Genomic DNA, 23,441 nt, shown 5'->3' on the forward strand with positions numbered 1-23,441 from the left:
CAGGTGTCAGACTTGCCAACATAAATGTGGTGCACAGTGCAAATACGCACCAAAGCGCCCCTTTAGGTGCACAGTATTGTCTCGTGGCAGCTGCAATACAAAACTGGAGCACAAGCTTCATAAATAGTTTGCACGTCTTTACGTGCAAAGACCACCAGAATACTGGCGCAAAGCCCTCAAAAAATGTGGGCCACTCTGTGTTACCCTGGAAGTTACTCCCATGGTTTCTATAAGGTAAGCTTCTGTGGCATCTAGTGATCAGTCAATCGCAAACGACGGGCTGATGGCTCCCTTAGCCCCCCCCCTAACTGGCTCACCACGCCCCCTTTAACCCGATACAAGCTCTGATCACAGGTGTTGGCCCTTTAAATGTCGCTGTCAGCACGACCAAGGCATTTAAATGGCTGCAGGGAGATTCCCTGCTCGATCAGAGCCGCCGCCGCATTTTCAGGGGGTGCCGATCATTGACCATCAGTAAACTGATGGTAGGTGTCCTTTAAGACATGAGACAGCACCTCATGTCCAGCGCCCCATACAGTTACATGAGTTACATTATGAAAACCACTATGTAGGATGCATACTTAGAAGTCCCCAACACTACCACATACAGCGAACAAGAATATACTGCTTGATTCATGCTTCACATGATTGCACAACAGATAGAAGACATCACATGAGCCTGAGCCCTAGAGACCTCACATCAAGGCTCAAGTAATGAGCAGGAAGATGCCAATTACATACAGTTTCTAAAATGTCCAACAGAGGGCGCTGACTAAACACTGCAGGACCGTGCACCCTGCCACAAGCCCGCATGCGCTGTGTAGCTATTGACGTCACGCGATCCCCGCCCACTCAGAGGAGAGGTTGTCCGCTGTAGTGTACGAACCCCCTGAGGGCTTGTCCTGCGCATGCGCGCTCGGTCAGATCCGGGTATTTGGCAGGATGAGAGCTGCTTTCCAAGATGGCGGCGGAGGGAGGAGGGAAGGAAATGAACGAAATTAAGACCCAATTCACCACCCGGGAAGGCCTCTATAAGCTCCTCTCTCACTCCGAGTACAGCCGCCCCAACCGGGTGCCCTTTAATTCGCAGGGCTCCAACCCTGTCAAGGTTTCATTCGTCAACGTCAACGATCAGTCTGGTAACGGGGACAGGATCTGCTTCAATGTGGGCCGAGAGCTTTATTTCTACATTTATAAAGGCGTCAGGAAGGTAATAACACCCGGGAGGGGGCGGGGCCGGGCGGAGGACTGTCACATTGGGCCGGAATGGCGGCGGTGTGACTGCAGAGTCAGGTTACAAAACACTGCTGCTCAATGGAGTCTCTGTCATCACATGAGACAGCCTCCACACCCCGCACACAGGGCACTGCTCCCGTACCCAGCTCTTGTGCCATCCTGATGGGGCATCACCCTATTGTGGGCGGGCACAGCAGCCCCTGCTCAATGCTGGCTTACCATGGGTGCAGAATACAGTAGATCACCCTTGTGGTGTGGGGGGCACAGCCTTAGCCAGGCTACTCTGCAGTATTCCCATCCACCTGTGTGTGCATCTATGTTCTACTATACTTAATATTCTTTGGTTGTCATTAGTCTGCACAATACAGAATAATATTGCCAGTCCTTTGAGTAATTTGAAATGTGTTAAGTAACTGACACACAGTTGGTTAATATTCCTTGGCACCACAGACCGGATACTGGTGATGTACTGGCTAGTATACTCTGACACCAGCACATTATGATCACCGGAGATACCAGTGACTAACTGGTTAATACCCTCATCCTTCAATTCTTGGCAAATCTTATATCTATTTAACAATGTAAAACCTCCCTTTAATAGTAGCAGAGCCCTTGTTAGTATTACTAGCCGGCTGCGCAGATCAGGCATTGGCTTATTCCCCATCATAGTACTGTAGGGGCTGGGCATGTCACTGACACAGCCTCAGCTACTATTGGCATGCTCCTACACAGTATAGATTGATGTGATGCTGGTGAAGTATTGGTTACTGAGCTACCTATTAGTAATCAGAGGATAATTTTATAGCTAGACCAGATCCATCAACGGTTTGTATTGTCTGAGAAAACTGACACTTTACTGGCTCCTAGTCAGTCACCTACTAAGTATCACATTCTGGGATATTTGGGAGCTACTGGTTAGTGATCCCAATGATTTGTACAGTGTGGAATTCTGAGATACTATGGAGCGTAATCCCAATGATTTGTACAGTGTGGAATTCTGAGATACTATGGAGCGTAATCCCAATCATTTGTATAGTATGGATTTCTTCAATACTATTGTGATACTGGTTATTAATCTCAATCATTTGTACAGAATGGAATTTTGGGATACTATTTTACTACTGGTTAACCATTGGTAGTGTTTATACAGTATGGAATTCTGGGATACTAGGGAGCTGCCAGTTAATAATCCCAAGCATTTGTACTGAATGGAATTCTGGGATACTAGGGAGCTGCCAGTTCTGGATACTAGTGACGTACAAGTGAATATTACCAGCACCTTTATAGATTGGGATACTAGGAAATTACTATTTAATAATCCTAAACAGTTATACTGAATGGAATTCTGGGATATCATTGTAGTACTGGTTAATAATCTCTGCAGGGATCCTCAGATAGTACTGGAATGCTGGTTAATGCTTGTGCAAAGATCCAGGACCACAGTGTAGCTACTATTCCCAGGCACCTGCATGAGATATACATGAAGTCCTGGATAACACTATCGGGTATCTGCTCAGTGACCGTGTATTTTGCTGTTACCTGTTAAAATTGTGTGTTGCCTCTACAGTGTGTTGGGGGTTATAGTTCCTGGGTCTTGATATAATATACTATAATTCTATAGCTGGGGATCAGAGGCTTATTTATTCACACGTGGACCTCACTGTCCTGGAACAAGGGTGGTCATATGACCTGGACCAGGTGTAACAGGTGCTTTTCTACTGTCTTCTATTAAAAGCCTAGGTGCTCAGTGGAAGAGCATGCTGGGAGATGCTGCTGGCTTGGGGCTACTGTGAGTTTATTTGAAGTTCACATTTTTAGTAATCAGTTTTTTTGTTTTTTTTTGTTTTTTTGAACTGCTGCAGAAACAAAAATGTGAACTGAGCCTAACCGTATAGAGATATTTGGGGTATGTTCACATGGATGATTTTGGAAAAGGATAAATTCTCTTTAGTGTTCCAGATTTCAAACTTTCATTTACCAATGGGTATGTCTGCACAATTTTCGTCAAAATGGTTCATGTTTTTTGTTTTTGTTTTTTTTTCTACAGCTGCATCATATCTATTCTTGGTGGATTTGAGGCAAATTTTGTATTCCATTTTAAGACCCTCTATATCAGTGATGGCAATCCTTTTAGTCAGAGTGCCCAAACTACAACCAAATCCCACATATTTTTCGCAAAGTGCCAATTTAAGCAGTAACTTATTACTCCCTGTTCTGTCACATGTTTAAATTGTATTGGCACATGAGGACACCATTACAGTAAAAAGAAGTTTGGATTATCTTTGTAGCTTCCTTCTAGGGTCCAGGGCTGTCTGGGACTACAAGAGGCCTTGAGTCCTGTCAGGCGAACTCTGCCCTGGGGTGATGGCTCAGGTACCAAGAGAGTGGGCTCTGAGTGCCACCTCTGGCACCCGTGCCATAGGTTCGCCGTCACTGCTCTATATGAATCGGGCCTCAGTGTTTATGGCTTTCTAGGCAAATGTGCAAAATTACATGTAAAGTTTCAGAACCAAACCTAGCCATTCAACATCATCAAAGCAAATCTGAGAGCTTTCTAAATTACTGATGCGCTCCATATGTCCTTTCTTACTGGTGGTTATATACTGTTTTGTGTTTACAATTTTGTCTTTGTTTTTTTTTTGCATTTAATTTTCCAATATTTATATACATGTATATTACAAAGCATAATGGGAGAGTTTCATCAACATGGCAGAATTCTGGAGTAGTTTGTTTTTTCTTTTTGCGTGGCCTAACCGGGGCAACAGAAAATTCTGATCTAAACTAGACTAACTAATAGCTGCTGTAAACTTCTTAAAAATAAAACACCCAGCTTTAATTATTTGGCGCAGAATATGACTGTGGACTCTGCACTGGTCTATTCACCAACAATTCTTACAAATCTGCGTCAATTATGTTTTTTTTTTTGGGGGGGGGGGGGGCACAACGCTGTCCCGTTCATGTAGATATAATGGCATTAGTAAATATCACTATAAGGCAATGCCTGATGCTACTTCTTCCCCTATCCAGAGGGACTCCCATCAATCACTGATTGTATGAAGCAACAGGTTGAACTTCCTTGCGCTGCCGACAGAGAGAACTGCGCAAGGAGGTGTTATCGTGCATGCACAAAATTTCCAGAGAGAGACGGTGACTATGCCAGCGCTCCATAAATTACTTTTAAACTCTTTTACTTAAAATGATTTTAAGACCAAATATGTTTTTGCTTTTATTTTTCAAATTCTAAATTCTCTCCTTTTCAGACCGTTTTACTTCCCAAATTAGTTCCTAACATTCCCTTTGTGTCTTTGTTTTCATCATTTAAAAAAAATTCTCAGATTTTGTAAAAAATTGTCATAAAATACAAACACTGATTTTCACAGAAATTTCAGAACCAATTTATTTTTTTTGCGGAAATCTTCTTGACCCTAACCTAAACAAAATGGAGGTGAAATTTTAGAATGGTCTAATTTTGTCAGTAATGCATTCAGTTAGCCATAAAATGTACAGATTCACAAAAGATAAAAGATAAAAGTTACCCTATTGGATATATTGGTTTATAGTTTCTTCATTTTTGTGAGCTATAAAATATGTTTTTCCATAAATATGGCCATATGAGGGCTTTCTCTTTTTAGTTTTTTTTTTCCTTTGCTTGTTCATGTTGCATAACAAGACTAGTAATCATCCGATCACTCCTTCTTTATAATACCCTGCAATACTGATGTACATGTATGGCATGGAGCGGGAAGGGGTTAAAAAGGAACGTTCCTGTCTGCCATCTGGTTGGGTAGCACAAGGATGAAAGTGTTTGTGTGCATCGTGAGGCTGTATACAGACTAGTGTTTTTTACATCTGTGTGCTATGGGCGATTTACACTGATGGTATAGTGACACATTATATTTATGGGCTAATTCTGGCATTTTTTCTTTTTTATGTACTACTTTCTCACATGTGTGGTCCTCTGACATCCACAGAAGGCAATATTATTCTTATTCTATACCCACGTATAAGCTGAGGTCCCTCATTTTGCCACAAATAACTTGGAAAACTTATTGACTCGAGTATAAGCCTAGTGTGGGAAATGCATTGGTCATAGCCTCCTCCAGTTATGAAATGGCCCCTGCACCCCATCGGCGTATAATAAAATTCATTTACATGCTCACCTTCCGGGACTCCCGATGCTTCCCACGGCTCCACTTCTTTTTTTTCTCTCTGCGTGTAATAGCGGGCAGAGGCTCGTCCATGCGCTCTGCCCAGCGATGCACACTATGATGCGGCGGTGTCGCTGCTTATGTCATAGTGAGCATCAGTGGGCAGAGCGCATGGACGAGCCTCTGCCCGCTATTACACGCAGAAAGAAGAGGAGCCGCAGGGAACATTGGGAGTGCTGTAAGGTGTGGTTTTTTTTTTTTTTTTTTTTTTTTTTAATGTAGACTTGTGTAAGTGGGGTTTTTTGTGCTAAAAACCTCGGCTTATACATGAGCATATACAGGCAGTCCCTGGGTTACGTACAAGATAGGTTCTGTAGGTTTGTTCTTAAGTTGAATTTGCATGTAAGTCGGAACTGTATATTTTATTATTGTAACCCCAGACAAAATTTTTTTGGTCTCTGTGACAATTGGATTTTAAAAATGTTGGATTGTCATAAGAACCAGGATTAACATTAAAGCTTGATTAGACACCTCTGATACCTGTTACAGCTGTTTATTGTAGACTAAGGATAAAGTACAGTAACTTACCAACATCTAGAGGTCCGATTGTAACTAGGGGTCGTCTGTAAGTTCATAAATAGGGGACCGCCTGTACAGTTTTTTACACATTAAGATTTTGCTGGGGACCTGGTAATTTGCCATCCAGTTTTTGACAACCATCTGTTTTTTGGTTGTGGGAAAAAAAGAAACCTGCAAATAGTGTTAGTGTCAGCACTTCTGTTCTGTGGGGAAGTTCACCAGGTTGTGGCTCTTGAACATGCTGGGAATTGGAAGTGTTACGACCGCCTTTGACCGAGCGCAGGAGAACAGGAGAAACTTCCACAGGTGGAGGGGGTTCTGTGTCTCACCTGTAGGAGGCCGCTCTGCATATTCTAATCTCAATGTCAAACATTTCTTGTAACTTGAGTCCGAGGCCTTTGACACTTTTCTCGTTCCTTCCAGGAAATGATGGGTGTGTGTGTTCTGTAGGGGAACAAAAAAAAAAAATCTTGCAAGATCAACTTAACTGCCGTGATCAAAGCGCGATGCGTGAGGTCATGTCTGCGTGTGCCTAGGTCATAAATGGCTGCTCAATCCTAATAAACCTTCATTCATGCTGCCGTCATTGTCATGGGGAACAATAAGACGTTACAGAGCAATAACATAATCAGCTGAAACAATAAGAATAGGGGCCCTGCTTGTAGGAAGTCACAATGAGGAATAATGGGTGATGCAGGATTGTACAATGGTCCAGCCATTCTTAATATGGGTGTATGGGATTATGTCTAGATGGGATCTTTGTATCACAATAACAATAAGACACATATTCCTCTCATTTGTGCATCCATAACGTTTCCTTGTGCGTATAAGCTTTCTAAGGAGCTGTGGTAATAAACTGTGTGATTGTTTTTCAGGACGGCCTGTAGTTTTCATTGAAGCCATTTTGGGAAATTTTATTCCGATATCTTTTTTGACTAAATGGCCACCCCCATTAAAACCCTTAACGCTACAATGTAGTGATGCAGCATGTACTAAGGTGTGTAGCAAGTGACGTTTTGAAGAATTTGATTCTTAAATGGAACCTGTTACAGTGATTTGCAACAAGAAACCATCCCGACGTCCTAATGGGTAATTGGTTTACTGTCCCAAAAGCACTTAAACTTGCCTCGAGACCAGTCAGGCGAGCCACTTATGACTCTGGGGACAGAGCTCTGAAGTACACATAAAGTCCTTTGTGGTATTCCTATTAGCTTCTATTCCCCTGAAATGGCAATAATGTCTCCCCCCCCCCCCCCCCCCCAAAAAAAAAAAAATCATATTGGCCTTTGGAAATTCAAGGGAGCGTGGTACCACTTGATTGTATTCCAGTACACTTCAGAGTATCGGACTTATTTGCTGTAATGGTTGTTCCTATTATGGAATGAAAATAGTAGCAAAAAAGCTACTGAAATAAAATAACGGATTTCAGAAAAGTGATCACTAGCTAAAAGAGAACACCAATTTTCTATTTGACTATTATATCAATGTCACAAAGTAAAAAAAAAAACAAATTGGACTAGATGCACCTTTTTGTTTTTTTTTTCTTTTTTTGTTTGTTTTTTGTTAGTGTACCATGTATAATAAGTTTTCGATTAGAAAGTGATTTCTTGGCACACAGAATTGTGCAAAAAAAAAATTGTGGCTTGAATATGGAATGCCATCCATAATATGTCTTGTTCTTATTATATTAAAGGGGTTTCCCGCAGGATAGGGCCTTTATTTGCTGATCGGTTGAGGTCTCGGTGATGAGACCCCCACAGATCACTAGAATGGGGGGGGGTGAATGGAGCAGAACTAACTTGCGTGGCTGTATGCTGCATTAGGGGTCAGGCGGAGGTACATCGGACTCCGTTGAACCACCCATTCTTGGGATTTGTGGGGGTCTCCTCAATGAGACTCCCACCAATCGGTAAGTTAGACCCTATTCTGTGGACTTTCTCTCTACCCCACTAATTCTCACCATTCACTGTATGGCATAAATATATTTCTACTTTCATTAGTTACTTTGCTATATAATTTATACAGTTAGTTATTTCCTTTAGAAAACCATTAATTAATTTGCATTGAATCGAGTTGTCGTTTGTCTGCAGAGGTAACGTGTGCTGTGGCTACACATGCCGTCTTATGGCACTATATAAATGGGATATGCTGACAGTCCAGCTTCTTTTATTCTGTAGAAAAGCTGGAATCCGCTTTGATAGTTTGTCGGCTGATTGGGAGCACATTGATATAGACTAATTATCGGGAACATCTGCTCCTAGGAACACTACCTCTTGATGGGTTTCCTTTTTTTTTTACAGCCAATTCAAATCCTTCTTGGATCTCAGAAGGGGGAATTTACCATGTCCTGTCCGCTAGTTTTCTAGTGTACAATCCATGATAAAATAGCATATTCTTGCCTGTGCACCCACCGCATGACGAGTGGGTGTGACTGGGCCGGGACAGGAACTCGGGTCTGGTACAGCTTGCATCAGGAGTCTATGCCAGGGCACTGCCTAGTTGTCCAATAAAAAGACACTATTGGTGGAATTTAAAACACATTGCATATATGTATATATGTGTATATATATTAGTGTGTATGTATATATATGTATGTGGGTTTTTTTTCTTCAAATTTATTTATAGGAAAATGGATCCATTTCAAAAATGTATCCTAGCAAATATTTGTTTTTCAAAGCGCCACATGATGTCATCTGAATGCAGTCCAATTTTTTTCTTATTGGACAGTCGGTGAAAACAAGTCAGACTAGGTCATGCTCTAATTTGTAACAATGAACACACGGGGAGATTTATCAATGCTTGTATGCTAGTTTTTGTCATAGAAGCCCTGATATGGGTGTGGAGGGGTTGGTGCCCTGTGCCTGTATACTTTTTTTCAGGGTATGTGTCTGGAAATATAACGGAGCACGACGTGTCCTGGGCTTCATGGACTGCAGGAGGCCTTGAGTCCTGTCTGGTTAACTCTATGCTAGGGTGACAGCCTGGGTGCCTACAGGGCTCACATGTGGCAAAGGTTTGTCACCCCTGTGCTAGGTTGCGCTCTGCCCACCAATTGCAATAGTAACCTTCTTTCTAATTCTTGCAGAATTTCTAGTTTATTCTATTGCCGAATGGCTATCCTAGTCGTATGAGGAGTTCACACGCAGTGTTTGAATTGTATTTAGAAATAAGAGGCTAAGTATGTGTTTCCATCGTGTTTAGTATTAAACGTGATGGGAATACTTATGATAGTGAGTGGAGTCTCAATACTCCACTTTGAATGTGGCCTCAGGGCGGGTATGGCACCTGAAACAGTGTATTATATTAATATTCTGGGCCCTATTTAACTAGAACCTCTTGGTTGTGTTCACACATGGCTTTTTCAGTGAGTTTTAAAGCGCAATACTCCAGCTGAGGAGAGATCTGCCTAGATTGTTAACATTTGCAAACACAAATGTTAACATCAATTTCATTGGGCAGATCCCCTCTCTTCAGCTGTTTCAATGTGCAATGTGAAAGCAGCAATTTTCTACCAGCTGGGTGTCCACGATACATCTCTTCAGACTTATTTTCTCTTTCTTTTGGGGCATGTTTTAAACATTTCAGGTATTTCTTATGTAATATTTGAAGCCAAACCCAGTAGTGACTACCACAATGGAGAAGTACTGTCACGTAGTGCAGTTTGCATCACTGTTGATAAATCTGGAGTGAGGTTCTGCTTGTCTTGGGTAATCCTCCATTGCTGCTCTCATTCATTCTCTTCTCAGAATCCAGTAGATGGTAAGGATAGTGGCAGCCAGAGAGGTCATTGACACCTCCAGAACACATTGTCCATGAGTACACTCCTGGGGGTCATCGGTTATGTCTACCAGTGACCGTCCATAGCTGCTTCTTCACTGTACAGAGTGGTCACTGCCCTGACGTGTCTAGTTTATTACTATAGCAGTAATGCCGGAGAGTCGTTTGCTAAGACTTCTGCATTGTGCTTTCTCTCTGTTATTCCTCCTGGAAATACGCAGATGCCCTTATTAAAGGGGATTGTCCTTGTAGTGCTGGCCATGACTTGTCTAGCTGGTCATATGACTACACTGTAACATTGTCTGAATAGTCCTCTTCTTCTCCCCAAGGCCAGTCTCTCCACTGGTTACCACAGAGAACTTAAAATACTAACCATGACTTGCAAAGCCGACCACAACCTGTTCCCTTCATATATCTCTGAATTCATCAGCCAATACCGTCCACCATTAATCTCCGTTCCTCACAGGACCTTCAGCTTCATTCTATTACTATGCGCACTTCTCGGGCCCAAATACAACCCTTCTTCCCTGCACTAATGGTGCTCTAAATAATTTTAATGCTAGTTACATGTTTGAATCCTTGTCTTTGGTAGATGTCCTACACGCTGTACTGTCACCTCTTTCCAGCTCTGTTGTCATTAAACAGTCCATTCTGTTGTGGCATCAGGCATGGCATTGATGGTGGCACACCTGAACGGAATCTGGGCGTATGCTGCCGGCCAGATCCTGGAGACGGGAGGGTGGTACAGATGGCTTCACAATGATTATTTTCTGCTTTACACTGTGGGGATGTAAGTTTAGCAGTGGACTATGAAAAATGAGCTCAGCAGGTCTGGTGATGTATGTGGCTCCGAGTGTCCGATAGCCGATTGTCACTTCCCCTCCTACCCCTTAGTACGGGCACAAGAACCTAGAGACTAGTAATACTTGGTTTCCCCTTCGATGGTTCAACTTGCTGCCATGTATATTACAGCTGGACATTATCTTGTAAATTGCTTATTTTCCAGGGATATACAAAGTAAAGAGCACTTTGAGAACTCCCCCAGTATGTGTATTTGTATTTTAAGGTGATTTAGGACCCGAAGTAACAGAAGTTGATTCCACTAGCTTTTCTCCAGTGAAGTGACTGCTTCAGCTAGTGTAGGACCCGGTCACTGCCTCGCTGCAGAATTAAAAGGTTAATCTCCTTTGTGTATTGAAAGCTGATGCCCCTGGTGTAATTGGTCACCTCTCAATGGTTCACTTTGTCAGCGTTTATTCATTTAGGAATAAAACATGAGCGCGGTTTTACGTTTCATTGCTTCTAGACACTTCTGCTTGAAAGTTTTTGTGTTTGTTCTGCTGGTTCTCCCTCTTATTACAGTGATGTACTGCAGGTATTCTAATATCTCTGTACTATAATTGGTAATTTTTTGACTTTGCAGCAGCTGTGAAGCTTTTTCCCCCTTGTCTGATGGCGTCACTTGTGTCAGCGGCTACTGCTCAGGCGGCCACCAGCACCTGCTATGGCGCTGACTCATACAAGAGACTTGTGATTGAGACTGCAGCTTGGTGCCCAGGGAGTATAGATACTTTGGCTCTGTAGATGGAGAGAAGCTTTTGATTTTTCTTGCAGACTGTTATATAGCTATTCACAGAAAAAAATGGTCCTCTGGAAGACAATCGCTCTTAACAATAGCTCAGATTCCTGGGATCAGGTGGCCTTATAGGACAAATCCAGCAATTTCTATGCCTATTATCTGGGTCACTCTGGGGTCTGGGTGGGAGCTCTGGGTACAAGCAATTAACCCATTGGCAATTCAATTATGGGCGATCTCTAAGTGTCAAATTCAGCTACACAAGTTGGTCATATGGCTGACGACTGAAGGAGACTGAACGGTGAAGAAAGGTGTTGTAAATGGGGTTGGCCACTTTACCTCATGATGGTAAAGATGGTAGAGCGTTTCTATTTCACAGCAACATGTAGCCGATGACCAGCAGAACTCTGGGGTAGATGTGGAGTTGGAGATACGGCTGTGCAAAACTCAAATGGACAACTTGTAGATGTAGTTGTGTGCACCCCTCCCCATTATAAAGTGCGAATGGGGTCATTTAAAAACCTTGTCCCAGTTTTGGGGTCCTCTCTTACATTCTGATTCTGGCAGCTTTTATAAAGGAGAAATGCTGACAGCCCCCCCCCCCCCTCGCCTCTGACTGCCCCAGTGATGTGAAATCCGATTAGTGTTCAGCATCCAGTGGATTTTCATCTTTCCTGTTCTGTAGATTTGCAGAAGGCATTAACAACGTGGAGGTTTAGGGACCTGGGAGCATTATAAGCAGATTACTGCAAGGAGTCATTTACATGAAATGAATTTGGAATTAAGAACGGATCTTCCCTTCTAGCTTTGTTCTTGATGATTGCTCCTTCCAATGACGGGCTGCAGATGAGAACATCTCTGTCGGGTTGCGCCTAGTGTCATTGCGGCATACAGCGCCTCTTGGGGGATCAGCTTGGAACCAGACGTTTTGAAAAGTAGCCTCAATAAATATATATACTATATATTCTCCAGCCGTGTCTCAATGAGATGCTAAAATCCCCAAAGATTGTCCCATTGGTGTCATCAATAGTGCAGGTTTCCGGAAGTACCGGGTTAGATTACAGCGGGTCGTGTTATATGGAACAAAGGCAATGAGTGCTTTGGCTGTATTCCTTTAAGGCAATGCTTCACCTGCTTTGTGTACCTAGACCTCCCCCTTCCTCTCTGCTGATCTCCATAGCAATGTTCACATGTTGCAGCACTGACCTTGACTGCGCTCTAAAACTGCAAACTAATGGAACTTTTCCCTGTCTGGTTACTTCCTCCTCACTGCTGGAAATGCTCCATAAAAAGTGCCCTCAAATGAATAATGAGGGATTGTTTTGTATCCCCTATGTACATGGCCACTTATAAGCTACCAAGTAACAATAGAAAACTATTGATAAATCAATGTTTTGTTTCCTGCCCCCTCTCTCCAGGCTGCTGATCTGAGCAAACCAATAGACAAGCGGATCTACAAAGGGACGCAGCCCACCTGTCATGACTTCAATCATCTCACCGCAACAGCAGAGAGCGTTTCTCTACTGGTCGGCTTCTCCGCTGGCCAGGTCCAACTCATAGACCCCATTAAGAAGGAGACCAGCAAGCTATTCAATGAGGAGGTAAGTGGGGATAGGATCAATGATATTAATGTGCAGATTTTATTTCGGGCTGATGGTGTACAGTAGACGTGCTGACCTTTTCATAGAGCAGCCCTGTCTACCTGGAGCTTAGATTGCAGCACTGCACTTCTTTATGAAAGACGTGGCTGTTTCTTTAAGTTAATAAATAATAAATTCAGCAATGATGTCAGGATCAGTGCAGCTTCATCCTAGCTCGGCGAGTGCTCACATGACAGGCTGCTGTAGTTGTTGGCTAGAAATGCTCCCTTCTGAAAGGCTTCAGAGTTCAGCAATTTCCTTGAGCAACAAATCTGCCATGTATGGGTGTACTGTAAATGTCCAGCCTATTGCCGGTGGAAGCGCTATCTTCCTTATCACTTATAAAGTGACAGCATAGCAGCCCCCAGCCACCTGCGGTGCAATGATCTGCAGAACAGCAGCCATTCGAGTGTAAGAAACTCGCTACTATTCCCTGGGCACTTAACTGTGCAGCGATAAAGGGAACCGGCGCTAAACCCTTGCTCCGAGCCCTCTATTTTTAGGATTGGTTGGGGCCCTAGACATTAGAATGCTACTGATAATACATGTATGTTTGGAGTGAAGTCTATGTTGATAATATCTATTGTGTTTATATTGTTTACTTCTCTTGTCTTCAACAGAGACTAATAGACAAGTCAAGAGTAACTTGTGTAAAATGGGTTCCAGGCTCCGAAAGCCTCTTTCTTGTAGCTCATTCCAGTGGGAACATGTACTTGTATAATGTGGAACATACTTGTGGAACCACGGCACCCCATTATCAGCTACTTAAGCAAGGAGAAAGCTTTGCTGTTCATACATGCAAGAGCAAGTCCACCCGAAACCCTCTACTGAAATGGACTGTCGGAGAGGGAGCCCTTAATGAATTTGCTTTTTCCCCAGATGGGAAATTCTTAGCCTGTGTGAGCCAAGATGGCTTTCTACGTGTGTTCAACTTCGATTCTGTGGAGTTGCATGGTACTATGAAAAGCTACTTTGGTGGACTCCTATGTGTGTGTTGGAGCCCAGATGGAAAGTACATAGTAACTGGTGGAGAGGACGATTTGGTGACTGTTTGGTCTTTTGTTGACTGTCGTGTAATAGCCAGAGGTCAGGGGCACAAATCTTGGGTCAGCGTAGTGGCGTTTGACCCAAATACCACCAGTGTGGAAGAGACTGACCCTATGGAGTTTAGTGGAAGTGACGAAGATTTTCAAGAACTAATCAGCTTTGGTAGAGATAGGGCAAACAGTACTCAGTCCAGACTGTCCAAAAGGAACTCCACTGACAGTCGTCCAGTAAGCGTGACTTATAGATTTGGTTCAGTAGGCCAAGATACGCAACTCTGTTTATGGGACCTTACAGAAGACATCCTTTTTCCTCATCAACCTCTGTCGAGAACAAGGACACATACCAATGTCATGAACGCCACGAGTCCTCCTGCAGGAAGTGGTCCTGCAAACCCAGGAAGTAACGGCAACAGTATCACGACCCCAGGCAACACCATACCTCCACCTCTTCCAAGGTCCAACAGCCTTCCCCACTCTGCTGTGTCCAACACCGGCAGCAAAAGCAGCGTAGACAGTGCCATTGCCTCCGGAGTCAGCAAGTTTGCCACCCTGTCCATTCATGATCGTAAGGAGAGGCATCACGACAAAGACCACAAGAGGAACCACAGTATGGGACATATATCGAGCAAGAGTAGCGACAAACTAAACCTAGTAACAAAAAACAAAACGGACCCTGCTAAAACGTTGGGGACCGCGCTCTGTCCTAGGATGGAAGATGTCCCTTTGTTAGAGCCTCTTATCTGTAAAAAGATAGCACACGAAAGACTAACTGTGCTTATTTTTCTTGAAGACTGTATAGTCACTGCTTGTCAGGAAGGATTTATTTGCACATGGGCAAGGCCTGGTAAAGTGGTAAGTTTTAATCCTTAATGCTGCATCAAGATTAGAATATGACTGCTCATGTTTGACCTGTCACCTTCTCACCAAGGAGATTGTCACTTTGGCCCATGGACTTCTGTGTCTCTTATTTTTTTGGGCTGACACCGTGGCACCCTCCGCAGTGGGCATGTGATTGGTCTGCTGCAATCTGTTGGGTGATTCCAACACTTCTTTCCATTCAGTGTAGACAGCTGGTAATTTTTGTTTAATTTCGAGACATATTTTGGTTACTGCATGTCATACCGTTTTGAATCATTTGAAATTTTGCCACGGCAAAAATCGTATGTTTTTGGAACGAAAAAAAAAATTACATGTTATATCGAAGCATAATGTGCCAACCAAAGAGAAACGAAAAAACACAAACACTAAAATTAACCAGAAGCACTGTACAATGTTTGCGATACCCAAGTGTATGATCTCCCAACCAATGTTTAGGCAGATAAGGTAAATGGGCAATGAGGCATGCAGATTATGGGGGGGACCAAACGTGGCCCAGCTTGCTTATACAGAGGCACTTGTTAATGTATTGGTGAAAAAAAGAAGAAAAGTGTACGAGTCAATCTAGAAACGAAGTCATCGTGGACACAAGTTTATCCGATACAGCTGATCTGTATTTCTGTAAATAAAACGGTTACCTTGATTTCTTTAGCATTCTTAGTGTGTAACTCTTTCTTCTAACACTTGATGGATAGTTCTGCCGGTCACAAATCTGGGAAACCCAAAAATAAAAATCATAGTGATACTTTAACATATTTTTATTTATTTTTTTGTTATAATATATTTCTAAAAAGTTCAATAGCCGTTTATATTAAGGTTTCTTCTTGTCCTTCTCACCTTATAGCTTTTATAGCTGTGCAATATGCAGTAGCAGCTCTAACGGTCGCCCTAGTAGACTGGCACCAGAGACCATAATGGACAGTCCTAGAATTTAAATACTCGAAGGGCAGATTCATGTCTGCATCTACATCACACCTATCGTGTGATCTTCTATCTTGTTCTGTCTTTGGTGACTTGCATGATCTTGTATGACTAGCGCATACAGAGCTGCATTTGGAGTTCTGTTGGCTGCATCTTGATCTCTCGTATTGTTGCAGTCCTTTTTTGGATCATTATCCAAACAAGAACATATTTTGGGGTTAGCTTGAGCTTTGAGGGACATGTCACTTGGTAGTCCAAGCAAAAATTGCCACAATTCTTCATGTAGCTTTGTGTGACTCCAGATCCTACTATGAGGCCAGAAATGTCAAATAAGCAGGCATGGAGGCATTAGGGTTGGTGGTTTTGTTTGTTGTCTTGAGTTGTACCCAATTTTAGGATAAGGAAGAAACAAAATTGAATTTAGTAAACGAGACAAGTTTGAGCTTAAAAGGGACCAGAACAATAATTCTAAGGGTATTCCCCCCCCCCCTCCTATATATTAAAGATAACAACATATCTCTGATATGTGCAAAAAAAATTAAAAGTAGCTAGATACGGCCTGTAAGCCATTTGATGGTATAGTAATGGACACTTAAAGGAAATCTACCATTTCAAAATGGACATTTGGACCCAAACATACCCGTACTTAGGATCTCTGTGCCATACGAAGACCACCTCCAGGATCCGCTAATATACCCCTTAGTTTCATCCAAAAATCGATTTGTACATTAGCCAAAAGGAAACCGTTTGGTGCTCCAGGGCCCCTGACACAGGGCGCTCGACCACTTGCATAACAATGCACGCACCTTGCGTGCCTGTAAGATCTCCCCCCCACCCTTCCTCCTACCGAGCTCTCGAGAGCAATGGCGCATGCGCACTGTATCTTCATTATGCACGGCCGCACTACAAAGCAGGAGGGTGGGGGGAGAACTTACAAGCACGCAAGACACTTGCATTATTATGCAAGTGACCAAGCTACGAGCAAACTGTGTCAGGGGCCCAGGATCACCAAATGGGTCATTTGGCTAGTGTATAAATAGATTTTTGGATGAAACTAAGGATTTCTATGCCATATCAAGACCACCTCCAGCATCAGCTAATCTACCCCTAAGTACAAGTATGTTTGGGTTAGAATGACCATTTTAAAATGGTAGATTTCCTTTAAGCGCCTGGAAAGCAGTGACCTTTTGTCCCCATTGTGTATATGAATTAATATTGGTTATGGATGGGGTTTGGCCCTGTTTTTTTGTTACAAATATCACTAAATTTTAGAGTGTGCTGTTCTGACTTTTTTTTTTTTTTTTTTTTCTTCTTTTGAATCCTCAGAATATTGGTCCCTTCTAGAAGCACATGACCACATTCAGTCCGCGCACTGGCTGGATTTTATGGATGGGAATCTGTACCCTAGTGATACATGATGCAAGGAGTCTCCGCTTTCCTTGCAGAACAGCAGCGCCAAACTGTTATGACTGCAGAGATAACAGAGACTCCTTGCATCATGTATCACTAGGGTGCACAGCCAGCAGATATTACTAAGAGTCCCATTCTCTGCAATGTGGTCGCTCCATGAAATCCAGTCAGTCAGACCGGACACAGATATGTTTGTTTTTTTTTTTTGTGTTTTTTTTTATCATAAGTTTAACACTTGCCTACTTTGCGCTTTTTTTGTTTTTTATCAGAATGATTTTCCTCTGTTAGCAATGTCCCATAGTGGGATGTTAACCAATTGTAGACGGGAGCAGCTGTTGAGATGTTGTAATAGCTAATATAGGTTTGTTTGTTTTTTTTCCTACCCCCTGTAAAAGTGTAAAAGATAACAATGCTGTCTGTTGGCTGAAATCTAGTCTGATGAACCCTCACCTTCCATGGCCGCAGCCGTGTGGAGCACAGAATTAAACCAATCCCTTCACTTGGCAAATGTTGGCTAAAATCAATGAACCTTTGAGAGGCTCCAGTGTTCTGAGGAACATTTTCCCATGTTTATCAAGCCTAAAGTGAAGAGCACTGGATGTCATCTGAGACAGTGCCCAAGGCCCATAAATACCTGGAGCTGCCCCAACCATGTGTCAGTAACCTACGACAGATAACTTAGTGCCTGTATTTCCACATCTACACAATACTTCCCTGATGATGCCGTGTAATCTGCAGGCAGCATGTTATAGATCAGGAGGGCTGAAAGATTTTCTCTCAGATTTTTGCATCGGTTGTTGTGAACTTGATGCATAAGTGATCGGAGACACAGAACGGATGCAAGTATTTCTATCATATGTTATCTCTGTCTAGGGTCACCCTGGTTTTGGCTTCATACCTGAATTAAAACCAGCTAAAATCCTTGCAAGTATGAATCTGTAAATTACTCTACCCTGGTTCCATTATGTTCTTCTGTAATGGGGAAGGTGAATGTTCCTTTCACCTTCTGTTTAATATATAATAGGATCAAATTAGTAGATTTCTGAAGTATTATTTGCACTATAAATAACTGATGGGCAAGATTTAAACTATATTGTTCTGCTCTGCTCTGCACCGCACCTCCTGCTCTATAGCATGTTGCCTGCAGAATACACAGTATTTTTTTTCCATTTCATGTAAATCTTTGAAGCCATTAAAAGGGAAGGCGACTTTCCCTAAATGCTGATGGTAACGGACACCACTAGCAGTGGTATGAGCTTAGCTTTGTGTTGTAAACTCTTTTTGTACTTGTTTTTCATTTTTATGCTTTTATGTATAAGTGAATACTGAGGAGGGGAGAGAGCTGCTGGTTGGTAAAAGGAAAATCTATTTTACAATATCTTAAACAAAAAACAAAACAAAATATAAGCAAATTGAATGTAAGTATATTGAGGTAAATTTGCTGAACTACACAAAAAATAAAATTTCAAATGTTTCTGAAAGATGAGTATGCAGTACCAAAAATGGTGCAGATCTAGAGTATTGAGGTCGGAGCCTGGGTCCAGGTAAGTGCCATGTTCATAACTTTTTCTAAATGCAAAACTGTGATTGATATGAGAAAATATGGTGCAAGGGTCAAGGGGGTGGAGCATGAGTTGGGGATAGTTTGATGGGTCCCTGATATGTGCTCCATCCCATCAGCCCAGGCACTGGTAATTGCATAGAATAGGTTTGTTTTTCCTTCCTTTTGCAGTGTGTTCCTTTTTCCATTGACGTATGAGTTTTCTAATAGAAGCGTCTTATTGGGTAAAAAAGGACAATTTGTCCTAGGGGGGACGTGTGTATATGCTTTGCCCCTACAAACTGCTGTAATGCTAGTGGGACATTCCGAATTCACACTTTTCGACCTATTTAGACTGATTTCTAGAACCAATCTACTATAACTATCCTGTAACCTTGGTCTTTTTATGCTTTTCATGTATTTAGCAGTTGATGTAATATTTCCCTTCCAGTGACGGGTACATAAAGATGACTCTAGTGACTCTTGTTTGAGGACCTTGCATACAGCACCATAGATCTCTACTTACTTGACTCATAGGTATAGAAGTGTATTGGATGTAACCCAAGTTACACATGGGTTGTCTCACGGCAGAGGGCCCTACATGACTGACCAGCCACTCTACTTCCATAGAGCACCCAATACAAAGGCCATCTCAAGGGTAATTTACCAATGTACATCTTTTAAAAGTTCTGCTCTGCTTTTTTGAGGTAAAAGACAGGCGGCTTCACCTTACTTAAGAAATCAGTGCAGTACTATTAAAAAATGTAGTTATTATTATTATAGATGTACATTGGTAAATTACCTATTATCCTGCCCCCTATAAATATCACACACTATATATACCACATGAGGTAAAGTGGCCAACCCCTTTTATGCCTCTCTATGACTGGAAGACTTTATTGGTTGGTTTCCTTATACATTAGAGCCATGATCTGCATAGTTAGAGATCAGCAAGAAATCCCTCTTTCGTAAGTAGTTATTGCATGCTACAACAAAATTAGTCCTCTGCTATAAATCAGAGTGCGCATAACTTTCTTTGTGCTCAGCATTGAGGGACTTGCAGAGTTTGAGCTCACTCTCACACGCACACTCTTACTCACACACACTCGCTCGCCTTGTTTTTACCCCTGCTATGAAGCATCTAGCACATCACCTCTGGCTGTAGTGGTCACATGTAATTGGTTTCATAAGAGACTGGGAGCTGCTGTGCTGGAGCTCTGGGGGAAGAAAACCAAGGAATTATATTTTATTTATGTATCAATATATTATCTAAAGGCCATGCATGTGACGCCCTCCATTAAAGTGTATGGCCGATTCTGAAAGCATTGAACACTGAAGTGGAGGACGTTTCTACTTACCTGTGCAGAAGGGCAGCCGTGTATTGTTCTCCCCTGAGATGTAGGTCCCCCTTGTGTCCTATCCACATGCATGGCCCAGGCTGCATATGGGCCGAAAATGTTTGTATGGATTCCCATCCATCTCCTCCTGCAGGTAGCCTGAGTGCTGGTGTGTGTGAGGTTGTGCATGTAGAAGGATATGTTGTAGTTTTAGTTTGGATTTGGAAAGTGTAATTTCATTGAAGTGATTGGGACGAAAAGCCAGAAGAATTAGCTGTGTTTCTATGATTTTACCTGTTTTACTTCTTCTGCTCAATTACAATGAAAGGGGATTTATTATATACATATGTTTTGCACCAGACGTCATGGACTGTCAAATGTGGTAATATTAAATGGGGTTAATTAATTATAGCTCAAGGAATATGCAGGTATTTAATGAATTGGGTGCTATTCTCTGCAGCCTTGTGCTGAAGGTCTTGTCTTTAATACCGTGCAAGACAAAAAAGGAAAGAAGCAGATTGGTTACTGCCTCAATTTTTGTGTACCAGAGGTTCCAATATAAGTGTGTGTACTCTTCTATTTATATGATTTTTATAACATTTGGACTGACGGGAGCAGTAAAATCCCCAAGGACTGTGCGGATCTCTATTCCCCATATGTAGGACTTATATGCAGGACTTTTAATGCAGGCATGTGTGAAAGATATTGAAGTAAGGGATGCCACTCACCACATTTGGATCTTCTTAGTGTTCCATTTATTGTGCACAAGCGTACAGGATGAAGCGCTATCTAGTGCGAAACGGCCGTCGTGATGTCCTGCACACAAAACTTCCCTCCCTGCTATGTGGTTTTTGTCTGCCTAACAGCTTAGTGTTACATTTATTAGGAAATACTCACAAAGAAGATCCAAAGGTGGTGAGTGCCATTCCTTCAATTCCTTTCACACATGCCAGCTTGTCCTAATACAGTGATGGAGATGTTTTTGCCAACACACAGCGAGTAGACAGAATACAGAGGAGGGGGTTAACTCTCCTGAGAGAGCGCGGTGCAGTGCCCTTCACTAATGGAGGTAAGATGGCTGCGCTGTGCTCTGGGCAAGAGTTGCCTCTTCTTCAGATGCTGACGCTGTCCGCTTGCTGCTCTGGCTTCACTACCTAACAGTGTCAGCATTCTGAGGTGGGGCAACTCTCATGCTGAGAGCACAGTGAGAAGGGTGGCCATATTACCACGTTTAGTGAAGGCAGTTAGTTGGCAGTGAAGCCAGAGCTACCACCCGTACTAAATGTATTGTGTCCCACAGCTGCCCTGTCGGTGGTAGACGGTTGTACCAAGATCCATTCTAGAGACTACAGGGGGGATAGAAGAGTCATCTAAGGCAGATTTTGACAGAACGAGCTCAAAATGTTGGCCATTTTCTTAAAGGCTACTGGGGGAGATGTATTAAGTAGGGGGATAGAGCTCACGGGTTTTATCCTATTTCTGGGTGAGGGAATCTGTATGAGATGGAAGCCCTGGCATGTTTTATGTGCATTGTTTAAGTATGTTATGTAAGGTTGGTCTCAGTGGGCTATTCCCAGCCTCTATAGCCGGCTAGGGTTAGCGTTGGGCAGGATTATGGGATCATCCATGCAGTTTCTGTACATCTCCTAGAAAGGAGCAGGAGATGCAGAAACTGTGTAGCCCATCTGTTACCTTAACTTGGGAGCTACAGAAACCGCATGGGAACCTCTGTCCCTCGGGCCATGACCTACAGGTGGCAAGTTTCCATCTTTTCCACCAAGCAGAAAGTACAAATGTGAAATTCTCATCCTATCAGAAGGAGTACTAGAAAATATATTCACACTGGTAGATCTGTTGGCAGAAATTTCTACACCCGCACTCCCCCTGCAGAATATTCTCTGTGAATATACCCAGGTTTATAACAGGGCTCTGTCCAACCCGTTCAACTGCAGTATATAGTTTTTTTTTCACTGTTTTTGCCGCAACACGGTTTGGACAGAGTCTGAGTATTCGTATGTATTTGACTAATACTAATATTTGTCATTCTTTTATTAAATCTTGTAGGAATGTATTTCGGTTAATTTTTTATTTTTTTTTTTTTTGTTCATGATTAATTAAAAAATGCTTTGTCCACAGGGTTTATTATCATCCCAAAACCAAGCGAATTCTCCAAGTGGAACAGTAGTATAGCCATGACACTACCGCTAGCGAGACACACACTACAGGAGCAGACGTAAGGACAGAGGAACCAGGAGCTGCTCTTCAGCCACAGAGCGTCAGAGTAGAACATGGGCAGACTGTCTATACGGATCTCTATTTAATAAGAAATATACAGGAAAAAAAAAAACTAAAGTCACACAAATGACAGGATATACTTGGGAGAGCATCTGTGTCAGCTTGGTCTTTAGTCCTCCCGAATATATATGTGTATATATTAAAAAAAAAAAAAATCTCCAATAAACACAACTTCCTTAGCCGTTACCGTGGAACTCGATACTAGTCCATTCATTCCTCTTTGCTTTATACTTTTCAACTTTAATGTAATTTAATCTTTATAAATATAATGTAAAATAAAGTCTGCTTATTGAAAATCCCCAGTAATTTTTTTTTAATTATTAGATGGTTATTAAGAATTAATTCACCATTGTGTGTATTGCACTGATTTTTATTTTATTATTTTTAAACCTACTACGATGGTTTAGATAAGCATCTGGAATGCACTTGATGTGAAAGAAGAGTCATTTCCTAAAGTGACTTGAAATGTAATTTTTCAGGAAGATGGAAGCTGCAATTTTTAGTCCTTATTTTCTTTTTGTTTAATTATAAAACAATGTTTGCACTTAAAAAAAAAAAAAAAAAAGTTAAAATGCAAGAAAATTTTACTTTTGGGTGAAATAAAATGGAAGAAAAAAAACAAGGAAAAAAAAATTCCCAGGTAAAAAATAAAAAAGGAAACTGTTGTGAAGATAAATCTCCTTTGTACCTATTAAACATTTATTTTAATATTGTGGTTTCTAATGCCTATGTATGATATGTATAAATAATGTAATTGAGTGGTGGGCTGCAGGGGTTTTGATCATTACACTAGTCATTTTCATTATATGAAAATAGTGATTTCTAATTAAAAGATACATATTAATATGACATTTTTGCATATGCCTTCTGTTTTATTGGTCACTGTGCTCCCAGCTATAATAAATGTATGTGCTGTTGCAGTAGGACACTGCATCGTCTCTAGGTTTCCCTACGGTGATCGTCCTTTCATTATTTCCCATTAGATACCAGCACAGGGATGTTCTGTCTTGTGTTTGTCTACAGTAATAAAGTTTTATTTTCACAATCCAAGTACTTACAA

At 42.0% G+C, this 23,441-nt stretch overlaps 1 protein-coding gene across 2 annotated transcripts; it reads left to right on the forward strand.

Moving 5' to 3' along the window:
- The first annotated feature begins 849 nt into the window (after positions 1–849).
- WDR20 (WD repeat domain 20) lies at positions 850–23,230 on the forward strand. Of its 2 annotated transcripts, XM_072116209.1 has the most exons (4): positions 851–1,210; positions 12,735–12,917; positions 13,577–14,854; positions 22,223–23,230. In XM_072116209.1, exons 1-4 carry the CDS (start codon positions 962–964, stop codon positions 22,274–22,276), a joined length of 1,764 nt encoding a protein of 587 aa, XP_071972310.1. In that variant the 5' UTR covers positions 851–961; the 3' UTR covers positions 22,277–23,230. The 2 variants fall into 2 exon arrangements, with proteins under 2 accessions (XP_071972311.1, XP_071972310.1); XM_072116210.1 differs by lacking the exon at positions 13,577–14,854 and having other exon boundaries at positions 850–1,210.
- Positions 23,231–23,441: the final 211 nt, after the last annotated feature.

Source organism: Engystomops pustulosus, chromosome 7 (assembly GCF_040894005.1).
Source record: "Engystomops pustulosus chromosome 7, aEngPut4.maternal, whole genome shotgun sequence".
Taxonomy (NCBI): Eukaryota; Metazoa; Chordata; class Amphibia; order Anura; family Leptodactylidae; genus Engystomops; species Engystomops pustulosus.

What these genes read in the sequence shown, in the direction of transcription:
- WDR20 (XM_072116209.1), top strand. Translation starts at nt 962, where the DNA reads ATGGCGGCGGAGGGAGGAGGGAAGGAAATGAACGAAATTAAGACCCAA. An exon ending in TTTATAAAGGCGTCAGGAAG is followed by an intron (nt 1,211 to 12,734) that starts GTAATAACACCC and finishes CCCTCTCTCCAG; the next exon opens with GCTGCTGATCTGAGCAAACC. An exon ending in GGGCAAGGCCTGGTAAAGTG is followed by an intron (nt 14,855 to 22,222) that starts GTAAGTTTTAAT and finishes CTTTGTCCACAG; the next exon opens with GGTTTATTATCATCCCAAAA.